Genomic DNA, 21799 nt, shown 5'->3' on the forward strand with positions numbered 1-21799 from the left:
ACCTTGGTGTCCAAGGAATCCTCAAAAGTCCAAACTGGAAGGAACACCAGCCAAATTTATTTCTTATTGTACAAAACTACAGTAGTATTGAGCTTAGAAATATATTCCTCCTATCGTCAAGACCGAGCCATTTAGTACTTTCAGTACTTTGATTCAGTATTCGTATTTTGTCTTGTGGTCACAGTGCACCTAAAGGCTTTTTTAGAGAATATCATCTCATGGTTGTCTCGCTTCGCTTGAAATGTAATTTTCCATGATGCGACATGGTCGTCAAAGTTGTTCGGTTGTAATCAAAGCTGAATGTTTCAAAGTTCAATGGACTTCCAGAGAGCACCGAGACTTCGACTTGTTTATGATGGACGATGGAATATAATACGAGTTATGTTAACTGCTGATGTCATAATTAGTGGGTCGTAAAGATTCAGTGAAAACATTAGTTCGTTACGATGTGGTGAAGTGCACGTAGCCCCTGTCTGGCCACAGACTATTAATTCTGATCTTTTTTTGTAATATCTTATCTAATCGTAGGGGTTTGATAGGGATTTCCCTCATATTGGAAGGAATGGTCTGTGTAATGATATGTTTACGTTACCAGTGAATACTTCGTGCTTCAATGACTAGTACGATGCGAACACTGTCACCTTCATCAGATGTGTAAGAAGTGTAGGAGTACAGGAGAAGTGGAAAAACGATGCTCGATGTCACTTTCGGTACTGGTGATTATTAATGGGGTTTTTATATTATAACCTTACCAATGGAACTAGGGATTATGCGGTTCCACGAAATGAGGAGTTTTAATTTTGACAAGCAGAATATTTTTTGCTCGGGGCGCGGGGGATAATGCCACGCTTTACGACTCCTTGTTTAAACAATGTTTGTTACATTTAGGCCACACTAATTTGAAAAATAGTTCTTCGGAATTTTGGAGCGAGAGAGCTGTTTTTTAGGTTTTTGTTTTTTTTTAATTTTCTTTTTGCAATCAAAATGTGGCGAACGGTATCAAAAATGAGAATATGATGTATAAAAACATTTGTGTTTTACGGCGATTTTGATATGGCGGTTGAGACGGGATGACTAAAATGAAATGGTGAGATAGTGGTCGATACATATACGAGATGTTAGTTGGGATGAGAGGAGAGAGATAAGCAGAGAGCATGCTGGGATGTATGTATAAGAATTGTATTGAAAATGAATGTGTAAAATCCAAGAGTCAAAACGGAAAATATAATACTTGCTTTATATACGCCTGAGACTATATGAATGAGATTAGATACAGGTGTAATGAGCCAATATCTGAGAAAACAAATATATATTTGTGTTTTATGTACATGCAGGTTGTAGCATTTTAGGTTTGAGAGTCAAAAGAAATAAAGATATAAATAACATCTTTTGCCTCTGTGCTATTGACTTGTCTGAAAGACTAAATTGTTGTCTGAAGAATGTTGTAGAAGGTCATGTGCAAAGATTTAAAGATCTAAAGATCTACAATTTTGGGAACCTGTATGAACCTGAAATGTAAATATTTTAAATATTAAAAATCACAGTGTAGATATAATCCTGACAGTCAGTCTGACTAGTTATTTGAGTATTGGCAGACTTATTACACGCAAAACTGTTCATATTGAATATCGAAGCTCTCTTCCGGTAACATGTACGTAAGAAAAAGTAGTCTACATATTGAGATCAATGACCTGCATGCATGGATAACTAATTTTTTTCGTACTCCCGGTTTAACCTGTTCCGGTTGTGCGTTGCTGCGGTACTGCTCTCCCCAGTAAATATATATTTAACTAATGCAAATGCATAACAGGAGTGATTAAAAAACTGTTTTAATCCTTTTTCAAATAATAACACTTTGAAAATTAAAAGCTACCGAATGTAGTCAAAATATCCACAGAGCGAAGATGAGCACAAGGAATCACGACCTGACATCATGTTAACAAATGGCACAGAACCATAGGTTTCGGGTTCGCGGCACTCCAAGCCTTGCATTGACACAGAGAAATCCGAATCTTTGAGGTTTTTTCTTTGAGTTTATGCTAGACAATTATTTTATCACATACTTCTATATTTTAAAGTACGTCCTTTTATTTCTAAATTATGTCTTCTAGCTACATGAAATAGAAACTAAAATAAACAAGTAGAGCTTCGCTCTTTCAATGCTGTGAATGATTCATATCATTATGCATCATATTAAATCAATTACGTTTTACATTAATTCTTACCGGGGTATCTTAGTTTCTGTGAACTTGCTTTCATCTTTGAAAACAAAACAAAGATCAATACAAAAGCATTCTAAAGTTGGGAGGAGATAAATTCTATGTATTGATGTTGTTGGCATGATATGAAGTTAAAGTAAAAAATAAACTTTGAATTGGATGTCAATAATCAGAAAAGAATATAGTTCGCGATTTTAAGTATTGGATTGTCTATTACGCATCAACCACATCGATCACATTTTCGTCATTTGGGTTTATAGAATCGAACAAATCTTTAAACGTCCATTCACTCGGGCATTCTATTACAGTACAGGCAATAACAACATCTCTGTCAAAAGTTCTCACAGTTGCAATGTAAACACCCGCCATATTTTCATTCATTTTTTCTTAATCTGGTTCCCATTTGCGCTTATACTTTCATTTTCCTACCGGTTCAAGCGCTTAAGTGATACGGATTTCGGCGTATCTAAAACACAAACCAGAAACGGGAAGGGAAAAATTGAACTTTCGTTCTTCGGATTTCCGGGCGGCTGAAATAGGGGCATTAATTCTTTTTCTAATTTTTCCATTTTAGGGGCTTGAAATCCCGAAGAACTAGGTTTCAATTTAGTGTGGCCTTAGTAATCAATGTTATTATCCCTTGTTTTTGCGTTTTAGTAATGTAAAATTCTCAAACTGAAAACCCAAAATTCATTATCACAAAAAAATAACTCAGTACTATTGTGGACGTTTATTTAAAAAAAGACATCTGTAATTAATATATAGATGGATATTTGACATTTGACTAGAAACCATTTAACATATCTGCCAGTACTTTCACTTTCGATTTAGGAACACAATCCACAGTGCTGACGACACAACAATTTGGCCGACTCTGGATTATCACAGATTCTCATGGCATCTAAAGCGGCACAGTCGGTCCCAGCCTTGTCTGCACATGGCCCGGTACCCGCTGTAGAGGAGAAAACAAAGAGACGTTTAAGTTTGTTTAGAAAAGTAAGTCAACATATTTGTTTGATCAATCAAACGCAGTTGTTAGATATTCCGATATAATATATTATAAATGAGCCCAAAAGGTAACGGTAAACAGTACGCCGCGATATAACCATGCGTATAATACTGTCACATGTACATACATTCGATATAACCATGTGTATAGTACTGTTACATGTACATACATTCGATATAACCATGTGTATGATACTGTTACATGTACATACATTCGATATAACCATGTGTATAATACTGTCACATGTTAATACTTTCTGTGCACATGTTTACAATGACAAATTTCTGAATTCTTTGCGAAGACTTATTTGTAAATGTAAATGTGCGCGTGATTTACACATTCAGTTTCGTGTCGATCAGGAAATAATCTGAACATTCCCCGTCTTGTTCTGAAGACATCAGCGATAGTGAGGCGAGGATAAGATTAAGTTATTGAAACAACTGTCGTATTGATTATGAAAAGTAGCGAGATCAAATGATGAAAAGTAGCGAGATCAAATGATGTATGAGGGTTATCAAATATCAAATGACCTGAGGATGTCACAGAGAACTAAGCAATTTACTTGATGACTTACTTGATGAGAATCTGATTAAAATACAGATCATTATTATCCCTACGTTTGATAAGAGGATCTGACAACATCCCATTAGGGGTCACATTCTGGTGACAATTGGAATTGGCCACTCAAATTGCTGCTGCCAGAATTATGACTTGGGACGAAATAGCTGGAAAAAGCTGGCAGAATTATTTTTTTGTATGTAGTCATGTCGACCAAAGAGCACAACTAAGCTAAATATATATGTACACTTGGAATTATCAATTGACAAAACAATTTGTAGAAAATTAATTTGATGTGTGACACGTGGTAAGAAGGGCATCCGAACATGACCCCTGATGGGATGTTGTCAGATCCTCTATTGAACATAGTATTAATAAGGATCTGTATTTTAATCAGATTGACTCGATGTATGAGGGTTAACATACATCAAATTACACGAGGATCTCACGGGGAACGAAACAACTTACTTGATGTATAAGGGTTATCAAATATCATATGACACGAGGATCTCACAGAGAAGTGTATTACTTGTTGTATAAGGGTTATCAAATATCATATGACACGAGGATCTCAGAGAAGTGAATTACTTGATGTATAAGGGTTATCAAATATCATATGACACGAGGATCTCACAGAGAAGTGTATTACTTGATGTATAAGGGTTATCAAATATCATATGACATGAGGATCTCAGAGAAGTGAATTACTTGATGTATAAGGGTTATCAAATATCATATGACATGAGGATCTCAGAGAAGTGAATTACTTGTTGTATAAAGGTTATCAAATATCATATGACATGAGGATCTCACAGAGAAGTGTATTACTTGTTGTATAAAGGTTATCAAATATCAGATGACATGAGGATCTCAGAGAAGTGAATTACTTGATGTATAAGGGTTATCAAATATCAGATGACATGAGGATCTCAGAGAAGTGAATTACTTGTTGTATAAAGGTTATCAAATATCATATGACATGAGGATCTCACAGAGAAGTGTATTACTTGTTGTATAAAGGTTATCAAATATCATATGACATGAGGATCTCACAGAGAAGTGTTCTTATCTTGATTGTATTACTTGTCAGTATAAAGGTTATCAAATATCAGATGACACGAGGATCTCAGAGAAATGAATTACTTGTTGTATAAAGGTTATCAAATATCATATGACATGAGGATGTCACAGAGAAGTGTATTACTTGTTGTATAAAGGTTATCAAATATCAGATGACATGAGGATCTCACAGAGAAGTGTATTACTTGTTGTATAAAGGTTATCAAATATCATATGACATGAGGATCTCACAGAGAAGTGTATTACTTGATGTATAAGGGTTATCAAATATCATATGACACGAGGATCTCAGAGAAGTGAATTACTTGATGTATAAGGGTTATCAAATATCATATGACACGAGGATCTCAGAGAAGTGAATTACTTGATGTATAAGGGTTATCAAATATCATATGACACGAGGATCTCACAGAGAAGTGAATTACTTGATGTATAAGGGTTATCAAATATCATATGACATGAGGATCTCACAGAGAAGTGAATTACTTGATGTATAAGGGTTATCAAATATCATATGACACGAGGATCTCACAGAGAAGTGTATTACTTGATGTATAAGGGTTATCAAATATCATATGACATGAGGATCTCAGAGAAGTGAATTACTTGATGTATAAGGGTTATCAAATATCATATGACACGAGGATCTCAGAGAAGTGAATTACTTGATGTATAAGGGTTATCAAATATCGGATGACACACAGGATCTCACAGAGAAGTGAATTACTTGATGTATAAGGGTTATCAAATATCAGATGACACGAGGATCTCACAGAAGTGAATTACTTGTGTATGGTCAAATTCAATGACTTGATCTCAGGAAGTGTAATTACTTGTTGTATAAAGGTTATCAAATATCAGATGACACGAGGATCTCACAGAGAAGTGAATTACTTGTTGTATAAAGGTTATCAAATATCAAATGACATGAGGATCTCACAGAGAAGTGTATTACTTGTTGTATAAAGGGTTATCAAATATCAGTGACACGAGGACATGAGGATCTCAGAGATGACAAGTCCAGAGAATTACTTGTTTTGTATAAAGGGTTATCAAATATCATATGACATGAGGATCTCAGAGAAGTGTATTATTTTGATGTATAAAGGGTTATCAAATATCATATGACACGAGGATCTCTCAGGGAAAGTGAATTACTTAATGTATAAGGGTTATCAAATATCATATGACATGAGGATCTCACAGAGAAGTGAATTACTTGATGTATAAGGGTTATCAAATATCATATGACACTCGAGGATCTCACAGAGAAGTGAATTACTTGATGTATAAGGGTTATCAAATATCATATGACACGGAGGATCTCACAGAAGTGAATTACTTGATGTATAAGGGTTATCAAATATCATATGACACGAGGATCTCACAGAGAAGTGAATTACTTGATGTATAAGGGTTATCAAATATCATATGACACGAGGATCTCAGAGAAGTGGAATTACTTGATGTATAAAGGTTATCAAATATCAAATGACATGAGGATCTCAGAGAAGTGAATTACTTGTTGGTATAAAGGTTATCAAATATCATATGACATGAGGATGTCACAGAGAATGTATTACTTGATGTATAAGGGTTCAAATATCATATGACACGAGGAGAGAAGTTAATTACTTGATGTATAAGGGTTATCAAATATCATATGACACGAGGATCTAGAGAAGTGAATTACTTGATGTATAAGGGTTATCAAATATCAAATGACACGAGGATCTCACAGAGAAGTGAATTACTTGATGTATAAGGGTTATCAAATATCAGATGACATGAGGATCTCACAGAGAAGTGAATTACTTGATGTATAAGGGTTATCAAATATTCAATGACACGAGGATCTCACAGAGAAATGAATTACTTGATGTATAAGGGTTATCAAATATCATATGACATGAGGATCTCACAGAGAAGTGTATTACTTGATGTATAAGGGTTATCAAATATCATATGACACGAGGATCTCAGAGAAGTGAATTACTTGATGTATAAGGGTTATCAAATATCAGATGACACGAGGACCTAGAGAAGTGAATTACTTGATGTATAAGGGTTATCAAATATCAGATGACATGAGGATCTCAGAGAAGTGAATTACTTGATGATTATTAAGGGTTATCAAATATCAGATGACACGATGATCTCAGCGAAGTGAATTACTTGTTGTATAAAGGTTATCAAATGTCATATGACATGAGGATCTCACAGAGAAGTGGGTATTACTTGTTGTATAAAGGTTATCAAATATCATTATGACATGAGGTATCTCACAGAGAAGTGTATTACTTGTTGTATGAAAGGTTTATCAAATATCAGATGACATGAGGATCTCAGAGAAATGAATTACTTGATGTATAAGGGTTATCAAATATCAGATGACACGAGGATCTCAGAGAAAAGGAATTACTTGTATTGTATAAAGGTTATCAAATATCATATGACATGGAGGATGTCACAGAGAAGTGTAAACTTTGGTGTATAAAAGGTTATCAAATATCATATGACATGAGGATGTCACAGAGAAGTGTATTACTTGTTGTATATAAGGTTATCAAATATCAGATGACATGAGGATCTCACAGAGAAGTGTATTACTTGTTGTATAAGGGTTATCAAATATCAGATGACATGTTTAGGATCTCAGCAGAAGTGAATTACTTGATGTATAAGGGTTATTCAAATATCATATGACAATAGGATCTCAGAGAAGTGAAATTACTTGATGTATAAAGGTTATAAATATCCAAATGACATGAGATCTCAGAGAGAAGTGAATTACTTGATGTATAAGGGTTATCAAATATCATATGACACGAGGATTTCAGAGAACCAAGGATCTCAGAGAAGTGAATTACTTGATGTATAAGGGTTATCAAATATCATATGACACGAGGATCTTACAGAGAAGTGAATTACTTGATGTATAAGGGTTAGTCAAATATCAGATGACATGAGGATCTCACAGAGAAGTGAATTACTTGATGTATAAGGGTTATCAAAATATCATATGACACGGAGGATCTCAGAGAAGTGTATTACTTCGTTGTATAAAGGTTATCAAATATCATATGACATGAGGATGTCACAGAGAAGTGTATTACTTGATGTATATAGGGTTTATCAAATATCATATGACACGAGGATCTCAGAGAAGTGAATTACTTGATGTATAAGGGTTATGAAATATCATATGACACGAGGATCTCAGAGAAGTGAATTACTTGATGTATAAGGCGTTATCAAATATCATATGACACAGGATCTCAGAGAAGTGAATTACTTGATGTATAAGGTTTATCAAATATCATATGACACGAGGATCTCAGAGAAGTGAATTACTTGATGTATAAGGGTTATACAAATATCAAATGACACTCGAGGATCTCACAGAGAAATGAATTTACTTGATGTATAAGGGTTATCAAATATCATATGACATGAGGATCTCACAGAGAAGTGTATTACTTGATGTATAAGGGTTATCAAATATCATATGACACGAGGATCTCAGAGAAGTGTATTACTTGATGTATAAGGGTTATCAAATTTCATATGACACGAGGACCTTAGAGAAGTGAAATTACTTTGATGTATTAAGGGTAATCAAATATCAGATGACATGAGGATCTCAGAGAAGTGAATTACTTGATGTATAAAGGTTATCAAAATATCAGATGACACGATGATTCAGCGAAGTGAATTACTTGTTGTATAAAGGTTATCAAATGTCATATGACATGAGGATCTCACAGAGAAGTGTATTACTTGTTGTATAAAGGTTATCAAATATCATATGACATGAGGATCTCACAGAGAAGTGTATTACTTGTTGTATAAGGGTTATCAAATATCAGATGACATGAGGATCTCAGAGAAATGAATTACTTGATGTATAAGGGTTATCAAATATCAGGATGACACGAGGATCTCAGAGAAATGAATTACTTGTTGTATAAAGGGTTATCAAATATCATATGACATGAGGATGTCACAGAGAAGTGTATTACTTGTTGTATAAAGGTTATCAAATATCATATGACATGAGGATGTCACAGAGAAGTGTTATTACTTGATGTATAAAGGTTATCAAATATTCATATGACATTGAGGATCTCAGAGAAGTGAAGTGATTACTTGATGTATAAGGGTTATCAAATATCATATGACATGAGGATCTCAGAGAAGTGAATTACTTGATGTATAAGGGTTATCACAAAATATCATATGACACGAGGATTTACAGAGAAGTGAATTACTTGATGTATAAGGGTTATCAAATATAATATGACAATAGGATCTCAGAGAAGTGAATTACTTGATGTATAAAGGTTATCAAATATTTTAAATGACATGAGGATCTCAGAGAAGTGAATTACTTGATGTATAAGGGTTATCAAATATCATATGACACGAGGATCTCAGAGAAGTGAATTACTTGATGTATAAGGGTTATCAAATATCATATGACACGAGGATCTTACAGAGAAGTGAATTACTTGATGTATAAAGGTTATGAATATATCATATGACACGAGGATCTCAGAGAAGTGAATTACTTGATGTATAAGGGTTATCAAATATCAGATGACACGAGGATCTCAGCGAAGTGAATTACTTGATGTATAAGGGTTATCAAATATCAGATGACACGAGGATATCAGAGAAGTTAATTACTTGATGTATAAGGGTTATCAAATATCAAATGACACGAGGACACTTAGAGAAGTGAATTACTTGATGTATAAGGGTTATCAAATATCAGATGACATGAGGATCTCAGAGAGAAGTTAACTACTTGATGTATAAGGGTTATCGAATAATCAGATGACATGAGGATGTCACAGAGAACCTAGCAACTTACTTGATGAATGCGGGTTTTCACACATCAAATGACATGAGTGTGTTACATGAACTAAATGCTACTTACTTGATGCATGGGGGTTATCAATGGTAATGATATCCCTATTACACAGGGGAGTTGTGCAACATTTCACGTTTGTGGTCTGACCAGCGGCCTGTCTGGTTGACCTCTTTCCGAGTGGTGATCCATGCGCGATAGCGTCGCAAACCTGTAGTACAACAATATGGTTACATTTAATTTACATGAACTGAGGCAACAATTACATACTTCCGGTTTAAGTACACACGAATGAAGTCCCTTCAGAAATGTATGTATTTTATGAAAACATTCAGCATGCCCCTGTGAACTTAGTATTTGCCAAGAAATTGAATGTAGATGTGTAGTGTATATGTCATTTTAAATGTTATAGTGTAAAATATTGAATTTTCTTATGTTTTTATTGCTCCAGGATCCTGTGTAAAAAGTCCTGTTTTGAACCCAACCCTAGACCCGGATGTATATAATTGGCACATGGTGACAGATATTTTGAGGAAATGCCGGTCATGCTAGGTTGAAACTTTCAGAATTTGTTCCTCGGATATTGACCTTGACCAGGTTAGATAGAAACTTGTCAACGAAATTATGAATTTTAACGTTACAATGAAACATATAGCAAAATTAATTGTGGTCTCAGTCCTTAACATTGACCTTTTTCTCTCGATTCTTATGTTTTGAAGTGGTAGGAACAATCTTAATTTATAAATGCTCTGTTTAATTAAGAATTCCGTACGACAATATATGTTATAAGAGTTAACAGTTTGGTGACCTTTCAAACAACTGTACAAGTACTTTATATCAAATGCATTTTCGTCATGTAGCTACATCTATTAAAAACATCATTTTGTCTCAGTATACATATACAATTAGCTTTGATGTGTTTTTTGGGCGATATGATTTCGTACACGAGTTTAGTCTGCAAGCTCCTAACTACAATGATTCTGAAAGCAGCCATTCCTGTTTCTGATGTTATGTTTATATGACAACATATCTCAGAAACCACTGAACAACTAGTTATAATACTATACAATAATATTGTAGGTCATGCTTGGCGCCTTGATATAGGGACCGCAGAATCAAACCAAAAAATAGATTTCCTGGAAATCCATTTTTGGGCACAAGATTTCATAGAGAGGTGAATGTTTCGGAGCCTGCTGATTGGGTATTCAGGGCGCATCAGTTTCAGTTGTTTAATATGTGGGTTGGGCAATACATGTAGATGTAAAATATATATATATATAAAAAAATTCTGTCAATTGTGTGTCTGACGGGGGAGATAATCAATATTGGAATTTCATGAATATTTTGGTCAATTTTTGAGAGATGGCACCCCCCACATAAAAGTTAAGCAAGATGGTAGATCTTAATTTCTTTTTATTCACAGGTATGCGAGATACCATTCTTCAGATTTAGTGACAGGTGACCAGACTTGAAAACTCCATTTAACCTGGACAGTGGCAAACGTTAATATATCGTATATAGCGAAATCATTTGGTTCTGCGGTCTCTTGACCGTTATGACCCTGATAGTAAATAGGAGGTTAATCGAATGCACCAAATCAAACGTTATGTACTCATTGTATTACACAGCAGATGTAAAAATATCTTCACCAATACTGCCAAAATTGAATTTTAGTTCTTATTTAACTTAACACTTTAAACCTATACATCGTAAGTCTTGTAATTTTCAAAATGTTACTTTGGGCGGTGAATAATATTTAAAGTTCTAGATTCATTATTATGACGGCACATATAACTTTACAAAAGTTTTTTTTTCTGTTTCATTAAAATTTACTATTAACGACAAGGTTCATATTTGGACGGTTTCCGATGTTTGCGGTTTGTAGTGTGTATGTGTAGTGTGTGGTGCTTGTTTTGTGTGACTGCGATATATTCGTATTGTGTCTTCTTGTATGGTGGAACTGTTGCCCCTTTTATACTGCTATATCACTGAATAAAAATTGTGAGGAAGGCTCTGGGTTCTGTCCCCTAGCCGAGACACACCAAAGTCTATAAAAGTGGTAGTTTCTGCTCCTGCTTAGCGCTCAGCATACAGGGAGTGGGACGACTGGTTCGCCCGTTGTCAGTATAATGTGACCGGGTGTGGTGTGTTGCTTGGTGTCTTCGGCGGCATACTTCAGTGATATAGCACTATAAAAAAGGGCAACAGTTCCACTATACAAGAAGACACAACATGAATATACCGCAGTCTCCCAAAACACGCACCTCGCACAACATACACGCACTACACTGCATACATGGGAGGCCGTCCTTACATGACCATGCTGTTAATAGGACGTTAATTAATCAAACAAACAAACAAACAAACCAATATGGAAGGCTACATGTCTATACTTACAAGCTGACTCTGACAGGCCATGGACACCCTGGTCTCTCCGTTAATAATGTAGGACGCCTCTTCACACGCCTTGGAAATAAAGAACATCGAGTCACGTTTTTTATTCACTTTTGTCATAACCCCCAATCAGGTTTTTACAGGTATTTCACAAAGTGTCGAATAGTACAAAGAATGGACATGATATTATGTATGCTACACACAATGTTCTAATTCTACATTTTACACAATCATTATAGCACCACATATGCAAGTACGGTAACCCTACTTATTTTAGCGATAGTTTGATTTTTTTTCATGTTGTCTTTGAAACGCAAATTCATGATTCATGTATAGCGCTTGAAAAAGAACATTTCCGTCCAGTATTGCACCACCGTGTTGTGCTATTTCATATCCGCGCTAATAAATCAGAACTTACAGTTTTCCCATTTGCTATAACATTGACTGCGTTAAAAGTGAGGATGTTTACAATATGTATACAAGACAGCGGATGTAGAGAAAATGTAACAATTGAATCTGTTTGGTTTGCACTGGTAGAAAAGCTTTGCCATAAGGTAATTCCTATCCTGCTTAACGTCTACATGGATCCAGTATAATCTTGAGGATGACTGTAAAACCAGACATAAAGAGACTTGATGCAACATAAGAGGTTATGTGTTTGTGAGGATCCGGTTTATTCCGGAATATAACCAAGGATAATACAGCATTATTTACATTATTTACAACACATAGAGAATTGGTGGAGAATTCTTATGAAGCTATAGTATTTGACTACCTTACCTCTCCTACAGCGCACTGCTGAGTCTCTTTGCATGTACTGGGGTCCGACAGTCCGTCACAATGATAACACTCCAGACCATGGTCTGATATAACAAGTATAGTATTAACAATATATTTCAAATAATATATAGTTTAGTAGATCAAGAGACATCCAATAGGAATGCTCTGATTTTAAGGATGGCTTTAAGCCATCAACGATCGGTTATGCAAGATATCCTCCAATAACAATATTACTTATCATTAATGATTAATTTAAAGAAACCTTATCGGAATATTCATTAAAATCAGACATATCGGCATATTTTCATTTAAGTTAAAGCTGACAATGCAAGTTAAAATTATTAAAATGATTTTTTTTTAAATAAGTATACTCGTTGTTCAAGAATCGTTTATGAGACATTCCCCGGTTGAGAACAGCCATTTTTGTTTTTCATTCCGACGACTCACCGACCCCTATATAAAGCGCGTGAATCGACACACGTGCGCTCATTCATGTACCCATACACCTAGCAGTCCACAGTATATATCACCTACAAATAGGTAAACAAAACCCTCACCTGTAAAACTATATGGGACTTTGTTTTAGCAAGAAAACATGTCAACTCCTCTAAGTTGTCATTTAGATGTTTCTCAAAATAAAATTCCAACGCAAGTGAATAGAAATCCAAACAATAATCCGTCCACATATCTCCACGTATATCATCGTACTCGATGCACTCAACTGACCATGTACACGTGACTACGTACCTGACCCGAACGAGCGACAACTATCAAGGACACACACGTGTCGATGTACATGTACGTTTAAAACTTGGTGTATAATGAAGTGTTTTATTACTTCGTATTGGACATATGTTGGGATATAGCTGACAGCACATTCATCTATTACTTCAATTAAATATTGTCAGGTGAGTGCAGTGTTTATTTTCAATTTGACATTGACATTTGAGCATGTGTATCTGAGACAAGACATGTTTAGAATGACACACGTGTGTCAAGTGTCCCGTGCTTTATATAGGGGGTTGGCCAGTGAAGGTTACTAAGCAGAGCAAAAGAAAAATGGCTGCCACTTCCTTAGATACCACACTGTCATAACTAGGGGATGTCTCAGAAACAATTTTTGAAAAAAAATATTTCGTTAATATATTTTTTTTTTAATTTCAAATGCATGTTTTAACTTGCATTGTCAGCTTTAAGGTCGTCACCATATTCATGAAAACTGAGGATGTAAACATATTCGTTAGAATTAAGCTTGTCAGCATATTCATGAACATCAAGTTTGCCCGCATATTCATAAAACGTGAGCTTGTCGGGACATTGATTTTGATTTATCAAAGCTAAATTCTATGAGTGACAGCTTAAAATGCCAACGTACTCAGGACACAAACGTTACAACAGAATATTACTCATTATAGATAAGTATACATACTTCTGCACACAACTGCCACATCCTTTTCGTGTGTGCATGAGTTTGATCCCCATCGTCCATGAATACATAAGTCTAAGGAAGGTTCACTTCCGTTACACTGTACACCACTCAACCATATATTTCCGGTTCCGGCTCCAAAGGCCTGAGAACCTTGGACCACTGGGGAGTCACTAAGAAGATAATGAATATTGAACAAAGTTTGTCTCACAGGACTTATTTTCTATTTCTTTTTACATATTTACTAACGTTGAAACAGATATTTGCACGGTGCTTTGCTTGTGAAGTAAAATTATGGTGTCAAATATATTGAACATAACCCTGGCGGGTCCTGCATTGTAATCGAACCGTAGATAGCCGACACCACTCTGGCATTGTTGTCGAGAACACAACATTACTAATACTCTTTCACGAAAACCATCTTCCATTCGGCAACAATCGTTTATAGGCATCCAGTTTCATTTCAACCACTGCTGTTATAATGCTTGTAAAATATAGTTGAAATGCTTAAAGTGGTCTAAAATGCGGGGGTTTCGAAACTCAAAACGTCGTGAATAAAGTACAATTTACCATTGATTATTTCCACTGTCCGGTGATTTTGACGTCGTCATTTGACCTGAGTTTAATGACGTCATAATCCCCGGAAATTGGGACTAATCAACGGTAAATTATACTTTACCCACGTCGTTATGGAGTCTCGAAACCCCCGTATTCTGGCAATTACCAGGTCGATTTTAACATTTGTGCAGCTAGTTCCATACATAACCCACGGTTTCAACGTTAGCACAGAGTTCCGACCTAACGTTGGCAAACCACCCAACTATGTGTAAAACAAGTGAAATAAGTGTATACTCGAATTGTATGTTATGTAACCAAACGACTCGGCAATAACACGGATGGAAATGAATGCGTTTTTGCCTTCTTTTGATCTATAATCCTGACTATATACATGTGGCAACCAACCTACCTCGCGAATCATATCATGTCACAGATAAAACCTTATCTGATCATAATACAAAAACTGATAAATCCTAGTACATTACTTTGAACTCTACCTGGGGAATCTCAGCACGTTACATAGAAACCTACCTGGGGTAACCTAACACGTTACAAACAACTTTAGCGTCTGTGGGACCGAATCCATCTGAACATACAGTGCCCCATTGGTTATTGTGGAACACCTCAAGACGTCCTTCGAAAGGTCCAACACCACCAACCAATCTTAGTGGACTTTCCATGGTTCCTGGAAATGAATATTCCAAAATCAGGAAGGATATCAAAGGCACGTACACGTACTTAAGTACTGACTGTAACCTTATTTTGACAACCCAGAAATGTTATGTTGTGGGCTACATTGTATTTACATGTTTGCGGAGTAAAGAACCACTGATCGCAAAGTGTATTATCCATTGTAATATATATGATTTACACGGGCATAATAGACACCAAAGCCTCCAAAAATATGCAAAAATTAATTACACATATACATTGTATACATATGAGGCCGGTCTTAAAGATGCTCCACCTCCGACAGAGCATAAACGATACTCATCAGTAAAATAATAATTTTTGTTTGATTGTTTGTTTGTTTGATTAATTTACGTCCTATTATCAGCTATGGTCATGTAAGGACGGCCTCCCATGTATGCGGTGTGTTGCGTGTATGTTGTGCGAGATGCGTGTTTTGGGAGACAACTGTGTTTGATCATGTATATATATGTGTCTTATTAACACATAAATAATATATGATAATTAAATTTGTTTTTGGTGTATGCGCAATCAGTACTTCATTCCATAAAGGACATAGTGCCACGAATTTATTTTTCGTGACGCAACTCTTTTTAATATTTTTATTTTTCAGTAAAATGGGAAGCTTTCAAAGTTAATAATTGTGTAAAGTATGTAACTTTTGCAACGGAAGAAAAAATACTAGCTCGTCTGCTCCTGATTTTAATGGAGAAAAATACCATTTGTCAGCGACCCTTATCCTTCACGGCCTCGCTACGTCTTTTTGTTCAAAATAGTCGTAGCACAACCACGCTCTACCATGCGCTATCGCGCGCAATGACGATCTACCTGCGTTGCTAATACGCCCCTAAAGACCTCACCGCGATCTACCTGCGTTGCTAATACGCCCCTTAAGACCTCACCACGACCTGCTACGATCTAAATGATTTTCGAGGCCGTAGCGCGGTCTCGTCCAGTGTAAAAATGGGTATTACAAAGCGAGGTCATAGTGTTCAAAGGTCGTAGTGACATCGCATATCATTAAGTCTAAGCTACGCGCCCACTACGGGAAGTCCCGCTCTTACTACGATCAAGAGGACCATGGTACGTTATCACGACGAGGCACCCACGGCCGTTTTACTTTATCAGCACATCTTTATTAATACATATTTTACGACCACCCTCCATTTATCGTCTGGTTGTCATTACAAACACATTAAAACAGTAATTATGATAGGGGAAAAAAGAGGTGGCCTTTTGTCTTTCTTCTTCCTCTTCTCCGTAGCAATAGGTCTTTTGTTATCCTTACTTATACCTGACTGAAATATACCTTGCTGACCTTGCAATAGCGCAAGGTACATCAAAGATTTTCCATTTTAAGATATTTCCTCCTCAAAAGCAGGAACAAAACTGAGAGAGGAGGCTCAGAGATGTGTATAAAGTAAAGGGCGGTCAGTCTTGACAAATTCGTGGATATAGCGTATCGCAAACGTGATACTCGTGGAAGCAGCGGAAAACTAGCGTGATGCGATCTTCTAGATCCAAGCCTAGTTGTACAATATCGTACTGGCAGCATGGTTTGTCGTGGTATAATCTTACACTAAGAACGTCCCGTTGACGTAAAGAATGTGGCGCAAAGCTATTATGGTGAGCGGTAGGAGCGTATCAGTGTCGTTACAACAGTCACTGAAGATGGTTGTCAAAACTTTCAAGATCTTGCTGCGATCTTAATGGTCATGGAGGTCTTGGAGAGTGTAGTAGAGTTTTCATCTGGTGTAAATGAGTAAATATTAACGATAGGCTGATCGAAGATTAGTATGGCTATATCCTTACCTCCACATCGAACGCCGGCATCTTCCGTGTGGTCACAGTTGTTGGTCCCGAACGGATTGTGCCTACAGGCTGACAGTGAGTTCTCGAGACCTGTACATTGGAGGTTGTCTAACCAGATTCTGCCGATTCCATCACCGAAGAAACCACCTGTCACCGCCTCAGCATCGGCTCTGTCGCGGGATACAGTAGAATGAATTTGGTATTCAAAGTCAAATTACTGGTATGATGTGTACACTGTCACCTCCATCAGACAAAATAACTAGGTTTCAACAAGCATTTAAAATCGCACCCAGAAATACGTGTCGCATTTCCTAGACTTTAGACTCTTAACGAGTGTGGTCTGGTTCGTATTTCAGTTTTTGGATTGCATATCAAGCCTTACCGAAATACTTGTATTGCTTGAAATTAGCTGGTAGAAACACGCCCACAAGTATGACGAATACAAATTTTGAAGAAAAAAAACCCAAACTTAAACAACGAAAAACAAATTTCATTAAAAGATATTACAAATTATCATTCTCCAGGATGTCGTAATGGCCAAAGAAGAAGTACAATAACTGTACTTTTCGTTTGAAGATGTCTATGTCTGTTTACCGTTTCAGCGCGCCTTCTATTGGTTGTAAAATCCAAACACGAATCGGACCAGGCTCTCGTTCAGAGGAGAGAGTCAGGAGAATGCGAGACCACCAAAAACTACACTACAAACAGTTTTATTATTTAAAAATGATTTATAAATAAATAATACTAAATCATAACCATCTGTACTGTTTCATGACCATAAGTTATTAGCCAACTTATTCACCAATTAATGAAGGAAGCTATTAAAGTATTCAAATTTCTATCTTTGACATAAATCATCAACAGCATGTCACATTTTGGGAGGGGTGTTTATACAATTGAGATTGTGTTAAGAGTTACAGATTAGGTACATACGTAGGAAGTCCAAGCATTCTGCACACGGTCTTGGCCTCCTCTCTGCCGAAGTAATCGTCACAGACTGTTCCCCACTGGTTGTGATAGAAGACCTCCACTCGGCCCTCTGTCGGTGTCTTTCCGTTTACGAGCCGGACGGTAAGGTTCTGCGAACCTGGTAAATGTAAGGTTTGTTTGTTTGTTTGATTAATTAACGTCCTAATAACAGCTATGGTCTTGTAAGTACGGCCTCCCATGTATGTGGTGTGCTGCGTGTATGTTGTGCGAGGTGCGTGTTTTGGGAGACTGCGTTATATGCATGCTGTGTCTTCTTCAACAGTGTAATATAGTAAAGAAAAGAACTGAAGAAATGGCGCCACCAAGTGTACGTAGTAGTGTGGTTATTCTCTCGGACTACGTGATTCTTCAAATTTAAAGCCATAAATTTTCAATGCAAAATAACTGCATTATGTGTTATGGCATTCACTTAGATAAGCTTTAACGACCAAAGTATTGATAGGATTTTATAGTTGCATTAAAAGTGTAAACGAATGCTTAACAATCCGAATCTGATAGTAAATATAGGGTGAATGATACATAAAGAATAACACCTGACTTTAACCAATGAATTGTCCTCACAAAGCATATCAATTTACAGTCACAACTATTATACTACAGACACACCCGATGCAAAGTAATTTCTTAAATTGATAAGTTACACTGTGACTTTTTTGACTACCTTTAAACATACCTGCATTACAGATGACGCTGGCATCCTCGGTGTGATCACAATCATTGTTACCAAAGCCATCAAACCTACACAGTCCAATACTGCTCTCACGACCGCTACAGGCAAGCTCATCCATCTGGATTACTCCAGTACCTTGGCCGAAAAAGGCTTCCCCAAGGGCGAGGGCTGTGCCACTATGGAAAGCAGTATCATATACTATTAACGTGCATGTATTCACGAGTGATTCACCTTTACAGTATTTACTTCATTTTCATTTTTTAAGTAACCAAATATAAAAACAAATTATTTTTCCAGAAAATCGCATCTTCCCCCGTAAGCTACATTTGATATCTTTTGTTTGTTATGTCCCTCCTTTGTTGCTGACATCTATTTACTTATTTACGTTTGTTTGATCATGCAGTTCTTAACACTTCTATTCCGGTCTTTGTTGGCCCTGGATGTTAATAGGACGTAAAAATCATCGAACAAACAAATAGTCCTATCTTTGCACCAGTTTACTTACTTAAATCCCAGCATATTACAGATCACCTTTGCCTCACGATCGTCAAATTCATCGTCACAAACCGTTCCCCATCTGTTGTTATGGAACACCTCCACGCGTCCCTCTTGTGCATTGGCGCCTCCGACCAAACGAACCTGTACACTGTTCGACGTATCTATCGAACACAAACATTGAAAGGTTAACGTCCTTATACCAGCCAGAATCATTTGTCACGAGAATATGGATCTTACTTTTTGTTTATCTATGTTTACCTATCTGCGTTTCATTACAGATTACCCCGGCGTGTTATGTGTGTTTGTTTTGTGAGAATAAGGATCGAGAGATATTGCATAGATCCATCTCTACATACGTAGATTACAGATGATCGAGCAAAGTTTGTGTCTTGTAAGAATATAATGATGTACTAAGATTCATGCCTACCCACCTCTTTTACAGATGACTTCGGCGCATTATGTGTGTGTTTTGTAAGAATAATGATCTAGATGTTACTTGGATCCATGCCTACCCACCTCCATAACAGATGATCTCGGCGTGTTATGTGTGTGTGTTTTGTAAGACTAATGATCTAGATGTTACTTGGATCCATGCCTACCCACCTCCGTTACAGATGACCTCATCGTGTTATGTGTGTATGTTTTGTAAGAATAAGGGTCTAGATGTTACTTGGATCCATGCCTACCCACCTCCATAACAGATGACCTCGGCGTGTTATGTGTGTGTGTTTAGTAAGAATAAGGATATATATATGCCTACCTTTCTCCGTTACATATGATTTCGGCGTGTTATGTGTATGTTTTGTAAGACTAATGATCTATATGTTACTTGGATCCAAACCTATCCACCTCCATAACAGATGACCTCGGCGTGTTATGTGTGTGTTTTTAAGAATAAGGATAATATATTTTCCTACCTTTCTCCGTTACATATGATTTCGGGTGTTATGTGTATGTTTTGTAGACTAATGATCTATATGTTACTTGGATCCAAACCTATCCACCTCCATAACAGATGACCTCGGCGGTATGTGTATGTGTGTGTTTAGTAAGAATAAGGATATATATATGCCTACCTATCTCCGTTACATATGATTTCGGCGTGTTATGTGTATGTTTTGTAAAACTAATGATCTATATGTTACTTGGATCCAATGCCTATCCACCTCCATACAGATGACCTCCGTGTTATGTGTGTGTGTTTTTTAGTAAATAAGGATATATATATTTGCCTACCTACTCCGTTACAATGATTTCGGCGTGTTATGTGTGTGTTTTGTAAGACTAATGATCTAGATGTTACTTGGATCCATGCCTACCCACCTCCGTTACAGATGACCTCATCGTGTTATGTGTGTGTTTTGTAAGAATAATGATCTAGATGTTACTTGGATCCATGCCTACCCACCTCCATAACAGATGATCTCGGCGTGTTATGTGTGTGTGTTTTGTAAGACTAATGATCTAGATGTTACTTGGATCCATGCCTACCCACCTCCGTTACAGATGACCTCATCGTGTTATGTGTGTGTTTTGTAAGAATAATGATCTAGATGTTACTTGGATCCATGCCTACCCACCTCCATAACAGATGACCTCGGCGTGTTATGTGTGTGTGTGTTTTTGTAAGAATAAGGGTCTAGATGTTACTTATCCATGCCTACCCACCTCCGTTACATATGACCTCGGCGTGTTATGTTGTGTGTGTTTTGTAAGACTAATGATCTATATGTTACTTGGATCCATGCCTACCCACCTCCGTTACAGATGACCTCGGCGTGCTTGTGTGTTTGTGTTTTTGTAAGAATAAGGGTCTAGATGTTACTATATCCATGCCTACCCACCTCCGTTACAGATGACCTCAGCGTGTTATGTGTATATTTTGTAAGAATAAGGGTCTAGATGTTACTTGGATCCATGCCTACCCACCTCCATAACAGATGACCTCGGCGTGTTATATTTGTGTGTTTTGTAAGATTAATGATCTATATATTTCTTGGATCCATGCCTACCCACCTCCGTTACAGATGACCTCGGCGTGTTATGTGTGTGTTTTGTAAGACTAATGATCTATATATGTTACTTGGATCCATGCCTACCCACCTCCGTTACAGATGACCTCGGCGTGTTATGTGTATGTTTTGTAAGACTAATGATCTAGATGTTACTTGGATTCATGCCTACCCACCTCCGTTACAGATGACCTCGGCGTGTTATGTGTACGTTTTGTAAGACTAATGAT

General features: G+C 36.6%; 1 protein-coding gene across 1 annotated transcript in view; it reads right to left on the reverse strand.

Annotated features, from left to right (window-relative positions):
- Positions 1-2937: 2937 nt before the first annotated feature.
- LOC138308973 (scavenger receptor cysteine-rich domain-containing protein DMBT1-like) overlaps positions 2938-21799 on the reverse strand; it is a 29965-nt gene continuing 11103 nt past the window's right edge. The window contains exons 9-18 of the mRNA XM_069250055.1: positions 19565-19718; positions 19063-19235; positions 18333-18486; positions 17400-17569; positions 15429-15582; positions 14343-14512; positions 12914-12996; positions 12137-12205; positions 9809-9950; positions 2938-3171 (exon numbers count right to left, since the gene is read on the reverse strand). Of these exons, the coding sequence (XP_069106156.1) occupies positions 3047-3171; positions 9809-9950; positions 12137-12205; positions 12914-12996; positions 14343-14512; positions 15429-15582; positions 17400-17569; positions 18333-18486; positions 19063-19235; positions 19565-19718 (1394 nt within the window). The 3' untranslated portion in view covers positions 2938-3046. The remainder of the gene's footprint in view (positions 3172-9808; positions 9951-12136; positions 12206-12913; positions 12997-14342; positions 14513-15428; positions 15583-17399; positions 17570-18332; positions 18487-19062; positions 19236-19564; positions 19719-21799) is intronic.

This window comes from Argopecten irradians, chromosome 15, assembly GCF_041381155.1.
Source record: "Argopecten irradians isolate NY chromosome 15, Ai_NY, whole genome shotgun sequence".
NCBI classification, from domain to species: Eukaryota; Metazoa; Mollusca; class Bivalvia; order Pectinida; family Pectinidae; genus Argopecten; species Argopecten irradians.